Source organism: Psammomys obesus, unplaced genomic scaffold (genome assembly GCF_907164565.1).
Source record: "Psammomys obesus unplaced genomic scaffold, mPsaObe1.curated_primary_1811, whole genome shotgun sequence".
Taxonomy (NCBI): Eukaryota; Metazoa; Chordata; class Mammalia; order Rodentia; family Muridae; genus Psammomys; species Psammomys obesus.
In genome coordinates, this window is record NW_026592118.1 from 21,694,383 (window position 1) to 21,707,240 (window position 12,858).

At 39.6% G+C, this 12,858-nt stretch overlaps 1 protein-coding gene across 1 annotated transcript in view; it reads right to left on the reverse strand.

Annotated features, from left to right (window-relative positions):
• Positions 1–12,242, reverse strand: part of Sema3e (semaphorin 3E) — a 244,915-nt gene extending 232,673 nt beyond the window's left edge. The window contains exon 1 of the mRNA XM_055613028.1: positions 11,519–12,242. Coding sequence (XP_055469003.1) covers positions 11,519–11,633 — 115 coding nt within the window. The 5' untranslated portion in view covers positions 11,634–12,242. The remainder of the gene's footprint in view (positions 1–11,518) is intronic.
• Positions 12,243–12,858: the final 616 nt, after the last annotated feature.

A 12,858-nucleotide genomic window follows, 5' to 3' on the forward strand; every position in this document is an offset into this window, starting at 1 on the left:
ATATACCATGTGTGTCTTTTCTTTCTGGGATACTTCACTCAGAATGATCTTTTCTAAATCCCACCATTTGCCCACAAATTTCATGATTTCCTCATTTTTAATTGCTGAGTAGTGTTCTATTGTGTAAAAATACCACAATTTCTGTATCCATTCCTCCGTTGAGGGACATCTGGGCTGTTTCCAGGTTCTGGCTGTTACAAATAAAGCTGCTACAAACATGGTTGAGCAAATGTCCTTATTGTGTACTTGAGCATCTTTTGGATATATGTCTAGGAGTGGTATAGCTGGATCTTGAGGAAGCACTATTCCTAATTGTCTGAGAAAGTGCCAGATTGATTTCCAGAGTGGTTGTACAAGTTTACATTCCCACCAGCAGTGGAGGAGGGTTCCCCTTTCTCCACAACCTCTCCAGCAAGTGTTGTCCCTTGAGTTTTTTATTTTAGCCATTTTGATGGATGTAAGGTGAAGGTTTTCCTATTTTTGATGTGCTCCCTAATCTCATCATTTCATTTTCTCTGATGTCTGCTATGAACATATTTATGAATGGCGTCCATCTGAAAGCTTAAATAACACTAACGTCAGCATGTAGAGCAATTACATTACAGACATTACAACAAGTAGCAAAATATACTACATAACTAACATTCATTAGAGTCAAAATCAACAATAGAAACTGCTACCAAAAGTTTCACAATCTACAGGCACAAGTGGCCATCATTAATGACCTGACTTCAACTCCGAGGAGCACATGGTAGAAGGAGAAATTGGCTCACTAAGTTGTCCTCTTATCTCGTACACCAGTCATGGCACATACACCCACAAACCTGTACACAAGACAATACATGTAACTAAAGCTTTTTGGTTTTGTTTTCTCAATTTCTAAATCTATCAGAATTTTCCACTAATTCTGTATCACTTGTAATAAATATAAAAAAACGGTGTTTGTCGGGGGGAAAGCGGTTTGTAGGACATATGTGATACAAAATGTGTGTGGGTAAGTAGATGTAGTAGAGGGTGTCTCTGATGGGATCATTAAACAGAGTAGGAGCACAGCAGGATGCTAGGTAGGAGCTAGGAAAAAGATACTAATGGCTGCCTCATGGCTTTTTGCCCACCACCCACCAGTCATCCAGACTAAGCGCCAGTCCCCACAGCAATCAAATTCTGATTCTTTAGACTGCATTTTAACACTTAATGCATCAAAATGCCTTGCTTTACCATGGTAAGTCTCTTTACAAATACATCTTAGGCCCTGTGTAAAGCCGTGTGTGTGTGTGTGTGTGTGTGTGTGTGTGTGTGTGTGTGTGTCAGAAACAGAGAGAGAGGGAACTTTATCTTAGAATAATATTAGGTTCACAGGAAGATTGTGAAGTCAATACAGAAGGTTGCCATATCCCTTAGACCCAGTTTTCCATTTATTAACCATTTACCTAACAGAAACATCACAATAATGAACCGACACAGATGTATAATTACTAACTATGCTAACTAAAATTCACCCTGAACCTAGATTTCCTTAGTTTTTACCTGATAAACCTTTACTACCACCAGGATCCCATCTAGCATGTTGCTTATATTCATAAAACTTTTCTCTTACATTCTAAAATCTGAGCCACATACTTGGTCTCTAAATCATTGATAAAGCTCAACAAGTATCCACAAAATAAAGCATTATTGAACGAACTGACCTTTTTGAATACCTAAAAACCTCTAAATTTCCAAGGCAAGAGATTGAGGTTCACAGCACAGGAATTAAACAGAGGTGACATTGTTCTGTCAATTATCTTTTGAGATGTAAATTGTTCTGGAATTTCACAGAATGCTTCTCCACAACTGACCAAACTTGTGTCCCAATTTACAACATCAGTAATAAATAAAACATATTTGTATACTACACTGATCAGTAAGTGACTATACATCATGTTTAATTAAAAATAATCAGGGAGTGATAGTATAGCCCAGCATCTATGAGCATATTTGTCAAGAAAAATCCTACAACTTTGGACTTTAAGATACTAGCCAAAGCTAGGAGTGGTGCCTGTACATTTGCAATCCCAGCACTTGGGAGGAAGAGACAAGCAGGTATCTGTGAGTTTGAGGCTAGCCTGGTCTTCAAAGTGAGTCTAAAACAGCCAAAGCTACACAGAGAAACCCTGTCTCAGGGAAAAACAAAAAACAAAACAACAACAACAAAAAAAAGAAAGGTATTAGCCGGGCATGGTGGCTCACACCTTTGATCCCAGCACTTAGGAGGCAGAGGGTTGTGAGTTCAAGGCCATCCTGGTCTACAGAACGAGGTCCAGGACAGCCAGTGCTGTTAAACAGAAAACTGTCTTGGGGAAAAAAGAAAGATACTGTATATTTAGCAGTAGCCCTAAATCAAGCTGCCCTTTATTTGACCATAATGAAGAAGTCAACTAAAAATGTTTTGTTTGAAATTCGGTAGATAGAAAACACCCACTTTGTAATTGCAGGTTTGAAATATGACTTGAATATGTAATTTTATTCCCTACACAATCACTGTTGGGATCTGTAAGCAGGTATCTCTATACCCAGCCTCTAGGGGACCTGACCTCAGGACATCAAGCATCCTGAGGCCACCTCCAGAATAGGCAACAAAGTGAACCATCTGTGGAACACCTGCGCATGCGCTGAATCACTTTATACCCTCCTCTCTCTTTTTCCCACCTTGTTAGAGACGGTCTCTGTGACCCTACCCCCTAATAAAAACTCCCACGTGGAAGCTGTCCTGTAGCGTGATTTATGAACCCACCATATAACTTTGCTGCATAATCTTAACAACCGCATCACACAGACACACACACACAAGTTCTCTCCCTTGACTTGAAGTAACTTAAAGGCGGTTCTTTAAACTAAGGAACCTTATACATGTCAGGACATCAAGTTGTAGTTCTATGCTGTGATACATTTTTCCTGTAATAATCACATGAGCCAGGACATTTGCATTAGCTTCTTTTTAACTAAGTAAAGTAAGTTTCAGAGTTCAGTGACTTACAAAAATAATGGAGTATAGATAAGATACACTATATTCAAGTCCAAAAATTTAAAAATTCTAAATCTGTAAATATTCCACTATGTGCACACACTGTCTCCCAAGCCTGTGGTTTTTAAAGAATCAGGAGAAATCAGACACACAGGGAGGCCTATCAGGGAATAAAAGAAGTCTGAGTTTGTGAAATTGGAAGGAGCACTGAAGGGGCCTGAGACAGCACGCGGTCGACAGTAAACTTTTCACTCAGGAAACAAGCAATCAGGAGCAGTAAATAGCGGCAAACAAAGTTGCGAACACATTTTGTTTTGGCCTTTTGATCTACAGTATGTTTTGAACTCAGAATTTAAAGCCCTCTTCAGCTCCCTCCTTTCCAGAAGTATGGGTCAGCATGCCCAGCTTCACCGCTGCTGTCTCCCTCTTTTGTTCTCAGTGTCTTCGCTGCTGCTGTTCTATCCTGCTGTGGGGCGATGGCTACTTGCAATCACCAGTAGGACTTATTCTTAGATAGTCTGTGCCCCGACAATTACCCACTTATAAACCCTCTTTTTATTCTGGTTTTCCGAAACTCTAAAAAGACTGAAAGTGTAGAAGTTGGTAGGTGTGCATTGATAATAAATAGTCTGTCGCCTAACTCAAGTGTAGCTGCAGAGCACATCACTTAGCAGGTTAAGCTTCCTTCTGCCATAATCTGCTCTGGCCTATTTGCCCCAATCTCCTGGTACCTTTGAGCATCAGGTACCACCCTGAAAAACAGAGCAAAGAAATTTAACTTCTGGTTGTACAAGGTATATTTCATTATAAGATGATTTTCAACAAAGCAAAAGAGAGAACAAAAATAAAATGAAGGTTGAAGTTTAGTAAACTGAAGAAGAATGGTACTTTTCATCCATTTCAAGGTTTTGTTTTGTTTGTTTGTTTCTTTGGGGCCTAAAGTCAGGAAAAGATAAGGAATGGCTCCCTGGGAGAGAAGGTGCAAGCGCACATAGCATAGGCCAGGAACAGAGTGACAAAAAGGAAGAGGCCTCTGATTACCCAAGAATGGCACATGCATGCAAAGTAGTGTTAAAAAAAATAGATGTGCATAGATGGGAAAGTGAGGGATACCCCCAAGGGACTTCCTGAAGCCCTGCTGTTTCACTCACCAAGGGGAAGGGAGGTGAATACTGAGGAGAGGCTAAGCCCCTATTCTAAAGTCTCCTTTATTGAAGGAGCCATAAACAGTTGCTCAGGATGCCTCAGTTTCCTTGGGACCTTTCCCAACCCACCCCATCAGACTCCCCCTTTGAAATCAGTGTCTAAGGCAGTTAAGTCAGCCTTGCTTATATGGCAATGGGCACCCACTGAATTCCAGGTAAATGTAAGGAGTCTGTTCTGTCCCAGCCGTTTTACCTTGTTTGTCCCAAGAAAGACAGAGCAGACGGCTCTCTTTCACTTTCAAAGCAAACAACACATGCTGAGCTGATAGCCGCCTACCGGACACTGTTTAGACTGACATTGCTCAGTGTGGTCTGGCTTTTGTAATATCAGCTCTATTGTGCTTTACAATGTTGGGCCTACAATTACCTTTGTTAGGTAGGTATTTCTAGGATTGGAGCTGTTGTCTCCAAGGTGCCTGATGCTAAAGTTCCGACTTCCTTTCAATTATTATCAAAGTAATTCTACAGTAACTTATAAATACAATGGATACCAACATCCCCCATTTGTAGTCACCTACAGCAATCAGAATTACATTTAATTAAAACTCTTGCATTTAGTAAAACTTGCGATGAGTAGCTTCCCTTATTTTAAAGTGGAAACTAAGCACTTGCTCATGATTAATTTTACAATTAAAAAGGAAAACCAGCATAGAAGATGCTCTCAGTGTCTTATGGTCCGTTGCCTCATTTTTGAAAAGCCTCCTAAGGGTAATTGAGCCACATCAATATGTATCATCTTCTCTGATCCTTCACAATCTACAAATTAAACGCTACACTGCTTAAAAGCTGAGAATACTCATAGTCACAAAACAGAAGTTACTTACTCAAGCCAGGGAACCAGAAGTTCGATTTAAATTAGGCATGCTTCATCAAAAACTAGGGGATTGAGGCAATCAAAATAAGAATGTGAGAGTGTTTTGTAATGTCTGAGCCCTAAGTGCTTGTTCTGTTTACCATTCTTGCACTGCTGAGCCCTTAGGCAGAGAGCACTGATGGCTGAGAATTTAGGTACCAGCACACATGGGGAAATGCATTTCTCAGTTTACAAACTTCAAGCAAATCAGTGAATTCTCTTGTACTTTTTTAGGGGCCATTAGAAGGAAAGATTACCTTGTTGATAAGTGGAAAGATCTTGATATACACAATAGAACTTCAATAGGCAGATATGTTCTTGAATAATCAATTGCTTTGACCACCACAGGCTCACAGGAAGGCAAATTCTCAGTAACAAGAAATGTCATTTGTTGAAATCATTAGTCATGAAAGAAAATGTTCTCTTAATAGCAAAAACTCTAACCTTTAGTTTTAATAAGTCATTATCATTTTTTCACTATCTGTTTAGAATATTGCACTGAAAAAATATTGTCATTATCATCTTTATGATATATTACAGAGAGTAATGCTTGCTTATACTTAAGGAATACCTAAAGACATAGACAGTTCTCTTATGTTTCAAATCACGTGCTAAGGAAACCATTGCTAATATCACCTAATGTTTTCTTACTTAATTTATTGAGTATTCTGAAGCATTGGGTGTGAACGAGCTAGGCTGCAGTATTGGAACCAAAAAAAGCAATCTTCATTGTGCACCCTTAGAAGATGTTCTGAGTGATTTCACTTCAGCACTGCTTTGTCTTGAACTGTAAAGTTAAACTGATAGGTAGGGCCACCTTAGCACTGCAGGGGCAGTGCCTGAGGGATATGCATGCATGCAGAGGGCACTTTTAGATTCCCGCTGACTAAATTCCTCCGCTGAGCCACACAACAGTTGACGATAAAGGAGTAAATCTTTACACACTCTCCCACCAAGAAACCTCAGTGACGAACACTTTAGGTGTCAATAACAAAGCAAAATGACTCAACAGACTGTTAACAACTTATCACTTTAATAGCATGGTGGTTTATCATGTGACCACAGAACTGAAGCATGGAACTGAGAAGTGATCTCATCTCAGAATGAAAGAGAAAAAGGAATAGAAAGGACCTTGTATGAAATACCCTGAGGCTAAGTGACAGATACACCATGACAACAATTTGGCAAAGTAAAGTTTAAAAGAATGTTTCATTAGGACATTATAATTTTTATTGTATATATTTATTAATCATGTAAGTATAGACCATATTTTACATATAGAAAATTGCTCTCATAAGGGTTTTTAAATGGTTGTGCACACATAAATTATCATCCAGCTCATTTATAAACTCTTTTTATGGCTTTTTTTAACCATGACCCTCACTCTTCTTAACTTCTATAAGGAAAAATAGTTGGCTTTCTACCATGATATTATCTATCCATGTGAAAAATGAAAGATTCATAGATTGAGAGATTAGTGTATATAAGATATATTGATATGATGTACGTGCAGCATTGAACCAATACAGAAATAAAAGGTCAACAAGTAACACCCTTAGATAGACTTTCCTTACAGAAAGCCTTTTTTGTTGTTGTTAGCCCAACTCAACACAGCATAATTCTTCACATTTTGTTCCATGTTGATGTCTTAACATAAACTGTTGGTTAATAAAACCATCATTTCATTCTCACCCCAACACTCCCTAACAGTCTGGCATGTAGGTTAATGTTTACTCCTGAGTCCTATTTAACTACTGTGATTATGAATCATGCCTTATGACCAGTTTTTGTTTATTAACACCCAGAGATGTGTGTGACTAATATCACTGCTGATAATACTTAGGTACTGGCTGAAAGCAAAACTCTGAGCTGGCTCACCAAATACAGCTTAATTTACGGCCTCGTTTTATTTTATTTATTTTTTGTTTACTCTGGCTAGAACATAAACACCAGTCTCCAGGGCGGTCACACAAACCTTTTCTTAATGTATATTAGTGCCTTGGTTTTATGAATATAAAGAATTTTGCAATGTGAGGTGTAACTCACTGTAGTAATCAGAGCAAATATTAGATATGAAATTTTGAAAATGAAGACGGAGTAATGATCTTCTAAGTTGGAATAACAAAGGGCCAAAGGCATGAAGGTGAGATTTACAATGACTGGTTCGTGAAGATCAACCATATCTTTTTATATTACTTTAGACCAAATTCTTCCTTATATGGCAGCACTGTTTTAACATTTGTTCATGTTTAAGTTCATACCATTCCCCAGAGTTATTACCTTGAGAACATGCTGTTTTAAAGAAATATTAACAATATACATAGTTTTAGATTATAAAGTACAGTCACAAGTATTGTAACAATGGATCCTCTCTAACCCTCAGTGAAATATTTAAAGAAGGGACAATGGCGATCAATATTTTTCACACTGATGCACAAACTGCCATTATTATGAGCAAGAGTAGGACATGGAGTGCAGGCTACTGACGTCAAATCCTGAGCTCTCTGAGCTATGACGGGTCTGGGTGTAAAGAGTTAGAATGTGTAAATACAGACCTAGCATTAACACTAGCTAGGGTTTTATGAATAGGGGTGTCATGTCAAAGCGAAAATCTCCATTTATAATGCCAGCCTATCTTGACTGACTGCCTCTTCCCCAAACATCCTAGGCGAACCCTGTCCTCCTGAAGCAACCACCATGTCTTTTGCGACAGCCCATCCATATGGGAACTTTGAACTCCTATCTGCCAGACTGCTCTTGATTGAAGTCTTAGTTGACTACACTTACTACAAAGTCTACAGTTACTGTGATTGCAATTTGTTTTTGGTTGTTGTTGTTGTTTTTTCCTTCTCTCAACTCCATTATCAAGAAGGCTATTTTTGCCTTCCCAGTAACCTCATTAATGTGTGATGGTGACAGATAAGGAAGGAACAGATGTCAACATGGAGGAATTCAGTTCCTCAGGACTCCTCCTCCTCATTCTTTCCAGTTGCCTTTTCTTCAGGATCACAAAGATTACTTATGAAAACTGAACAGAAAGTCCATTCCTTATTAATCTCACCAATATTATCCTCTTTCGCTGGAATAAACAACTAGAATGCACATAATGCATGACCACCCTTGAACTTGCCTTTTGTAGTCAACATCAGCTCAAATCTTGACTCAAAGTTCTTCCAGCATGAGGAAGCATCTTGCCACCTAATTTTTTTAAATCTTTTTATTGGTTAATGAAACTTACTTATTTGTATAAAATCTATAAGAGATACATGTATTTTCTGAATAAGAGTTTCCTTGTCTCTTCGTGTAGTCTACTTGCCCCAAATTGACACATTTTCTAAATACTGAAATAGTAAGAAGAAGAAAGGTCTGAGTACCATCCCATCACCGGTGAAGAAGGCTTGAAAATAAGCTAGACAGTGCTCTCTACCCCACACTTCCCTTCTACTTAGTAGCCTTCTTCTGGAAAGATCTATTCAAGAACAGGCCATTGCCAGAGGTAGAGAAAAACAGAAGGTAAACCAAAGGGTCACTGGGTCTTCATTTTAGGAACACATTTTTATATAAATTATCTCAAAGTTTTGTATATGACAGTTAAACATCCTCCTTCTTCTCAAAAGAATATTCAGGTTTTTTTTTTTTTCTTCTCTGATCTTGGAAGTGGAGGGTGAAAGAAAAATGACTGCTCTTCTCCCATGTGGCATAGACCACTGCCATGAGAAGAATGATGGATGAGTACAACAGGGCACCCCTAGGGAGCGAAGTGTGTTACGCTACCCAGTGGGGTCAGACAGCAGCATAGAGCACATACACTCATATATCTTACTTTGAAAGACTGAGCATTCATTGGTAATATTAATTACTTAAATTCTCTTGCTACTGAAAAACCAACATTACTGTCACCATTCGGTACTTCAGGAGATTATTAGCCTGCAATGCACGGTTCCTAATATTTGAAGACTCTTTAAATGTCTACTGAATTCTACAGAGTGGAGAATGGTTCGTTTTGTGCTGGCTGAACTGGATGTCCTTGCTCTGAGAGTCTTTGCTCTCCCTGTCACCGAGGAACCTGTGATACATACAGCAAGCATTTGCTGCCTCAGGTTGTGTCTCTGGTGTGATCTCATAGCTGACTTTCCTAACTAAATTGCCTAAGTGAGAACATTTTATTTGCAGACATCTCTACACTGTCTTTGTATAAAATTATCATCATAAAAGTGTCTTTTTCATCAGTCCCAATAAAAGGTGAAGAAATGCCAAAGAGAGATCTTGTGAGAGTTTTCAGTCTAGTATAAACAAATACTTGCAGATCCTTTTGACAACATATGACATAGCTCATAAAATCAGTTACAGTTATTTCTCTGATTAACAGGGACATCTTGAAGACAAACTTGCTAAAAATATATATATTAAAATGAGAGCAGTTATACCATGTAATTTTGGTACACTGACCAAATTATAAGCTCGCCTGTGCAAAAAAATCAAATGAGGCAGTTTGGAAAACATACTGATAATGAGCTATCAAAAGCCAAGTATGCCTGAAGTATAAAGGTTAGCACCATGTCAAAACTAACAGCCTATCCACTCATCTTCCTTTTTTTCTCTACAGTTTTATTAGTTATCCACCACAAAGAAAGAAAAAGAAAAATTGTGACAAAGTTGAAACTAAAAGGGGGAAAAAAAAACTAGCTTTGTATCCTTTCCATGACTCATGTGTCCTTTTGCCTGCATTCCATCCTTCCTCATTACCTATCATTACCCTTCTTGGTCTGCTTTCTAAATGTTATACTACACCTACAGTTAGTTACACTTGCTTGCTGTTTGCATATACACAGTACACATTATAAGCTGGGATCCACATATCAGGAAGAGTAGGTAGTGTTTTCTGCATGAGTTTGGTTCACCTCACTTAGCAGTATCTAAATCCATCCATTTTCAATACATAGCAACAAAGTATGCTTGGCAAAAGAAATTAGGAAAAACAACTCATTCATTATAGCTGTAAGGTAGATACCATTTATAAGACACAGAATCAACAATATTTTCTGGCATCCTAATTTTTCCATTATTACATCCCATCAGATTTTACACTTTGACAATTTTGCTTATAACTTCTTATAAACAGAGACCTTGATACTTATCTCCTCTCAAATCAAAGAGCATGTGTTAATGCAGGACCCTACATTTTAAATAGGTGACAAATGTTGTTTGTTTATGTATTTAATAAAATTTTGGTACCTACTGCAAAATGTTACAAGAACATTATTTAAATAAAGAAGATATCCACAATTTTAAGTATTATAATGAGAAATTTCTACAGTCACCATTACATTTACTCCTGTCCAATAAGAAGACAAAAAGACCAATTATGTCATACAAAACTCAGACCTTCTGGTTCTATCTTTTGCTGAATAGTCTACCAAGTATTAAAGATACAGGTTTTGTTTTTTCCATAGTGAAAGATAATTTAAAAGCTTACTCCAGTGGGGGAAGGGGGGAACATGGCTCTTATGTAATGCTCATTTTTGCATCTGTTCTCTGTCTTAATTGGTGGTAATAATGAAACTTCATAACCAATAATGTATTCCAAATTCCTTTTAAGTCAACAAAATCACTTCCTCTTAAAACATGTTTTGTTCCTTGCTTGTTTGGAGACAGGAGGACTCGTGAATGGGTTTGACCGGTCCTAATGCAAAACCTACCTTTTGATCATTTATTTATGAATATGAAGTAGCTGTATAAGACCTACCCGCAGAATAAAATAAACATTATGCTAGACATTCTGTAAAAATAAGATGAATGAACACTTAAAAGAAATGGCTAGTGCATATTAATATTTAACCATTATAAGTCAATTTACCATGATTGCCAATAAACTTCTTTATTTTGCTACACATTAAAATGTTCTAATAACCAACTCAGTGTGAAGGCTAATTTGTGTTATTTGTTAGTTATTTTAATTTCAGTGGGATGAAATCACTATTTCTTCAGGAATTCTCTCTTCTCCTCCTCTCAATCTTATTATAAAGAAAACAAACAAAACACCCAATAAAAACAAAAAGTGTATCTATATTTTTTTAAAGCCTGTCCCACATACCTCCCAAAAGGCAAGTGGGGGTATTTCAATACCTAATGTTCACTTGCTGGATTCTGCCTTTCCGGCTCTTAGCAACTGCGCCCCACCTTCTAGCTCTGCACAGTGGTGAGTGAACTTCTCAAGAATAGTATCTGATATTTCTAGGGCAAAAATCACACCTTCAAGTTGGCATGCTATTTAATTTAACACTTTTTTTTCCAGATGAGGTAGGGTATGTTAACTCGAGGTGCCTACAATCCTGGGTGAGTTTTTGCAATATGTTTCAGGTGCACTTTGGAGGTCTTGGAGGGGCATAGACCAGTGTTAAGTGACTTTCCATTTTGGGCATTTTCTTAACAAGAGGATATGGAAAGGTAACCTACCTTTATGAGACAGGCGTAGCCTGGGGTAGGACGGGTCCGCGGTGTGACCCGGGGTCCAGAGCTCCAGCAGGTGACTCCAGAGCAGCAAGGTGAGGACGCGTCCGGCCGGTGACATGGTGCGCTCTGGCTCTCCTGTGGCCCCTGCAACCTCACTTTAAGGCAGGACTGAGTTTTACTCAGGACTTCCCCCCCCCAGGGGCAACTGCGGACGACAGGCTTTGTCACAAACAGACGGGGCTGTCATCAGAAAATACCATTCCCAAGTGTCATTTTCCGGGCGATATCTGGATCCGCAAAGCCTCTCCTTCCTCGGGACCTGTGGTTCAGGAGCGCGGAACAGGAGGGCATTCCAAGGAGCGCGTCTTGGGAGCCAGGTCCCGGCTGGAGCTGTCGCCGTCGCCCGGCGGCGGAGGGAGGAGGAGGCTGTGTCTGCCTTCAGTCTCCCCGCCAGCTATTCATTGAGAAAACAGCCGGAGCAGCCCGGCAGCCTCCCCCGGCTCTTCCCCCAGCCTCGCAGAAGTCAGCCTCCTGCACTGACTTGCCGAGCAGCTACTTCTTCTTAGTCGCCTCTCCCCTCGCTAATTAAAAGCAAGAAGTGGCACTTGCGCCAGGAGCGCCGGACCCACCCAGCGGGGATGCCGCCTGTCAGCGCTCTGTTTACAGGAAAGTTCAGGCAGGGTTGAGCCCGCGCGCGTTTCTAGGAAGTGTCTCCAGCCCACGTGCCCCGCCGCATCTCCCCGGCTCTGACGCGCCCGCCGGGCTAGGGAGACAGGTCCTCACCCTGGCGGGGCGGGGCCAGGAAAACCTGCATAATACTCCGATTATTTAGGAATCTGAAAGGCTGGGACCTGGCCCGGGGAAGGGCTTTTAAAGCCCCACTCAGCAAGGGTGATCTTTGAATAAATCCACCTTTTAAATCTTCTACCGCTATCCAGGAGCCAAATTAATTCGTTCACTGAATTTCCACAGAATCTTGCTCACAATTGAAGCTTTCCGGATTGCTTCCATCTTAGAAATGTTACTTTTGACTCTTTTTGAGGAAAGGCGAGTTTTTTTCTAGAGCCCGGAAAAAAAGTGGGTCCCCCCCCTTATTGTTTCATAAATGTGTTAGTATGAAAGAAAGTACTTGCCTTAGATTCATTTTCCTAAAGCAAAAAATAAATCTCACCTCAAATCTAAGACAAGCTAAATGTCAAGGTATTGATTGGTCTTCTGAGTGAGGTGTCCTTGGTAAAATTAAGACTCTACCTGGTGGGTCTGGGTAAGAATTAAAGAACACAGGATGTGAAACGCCTTAGAACTCAGTGCTGTGCACTCTGGGTTTATTTTCATGGCTCCAT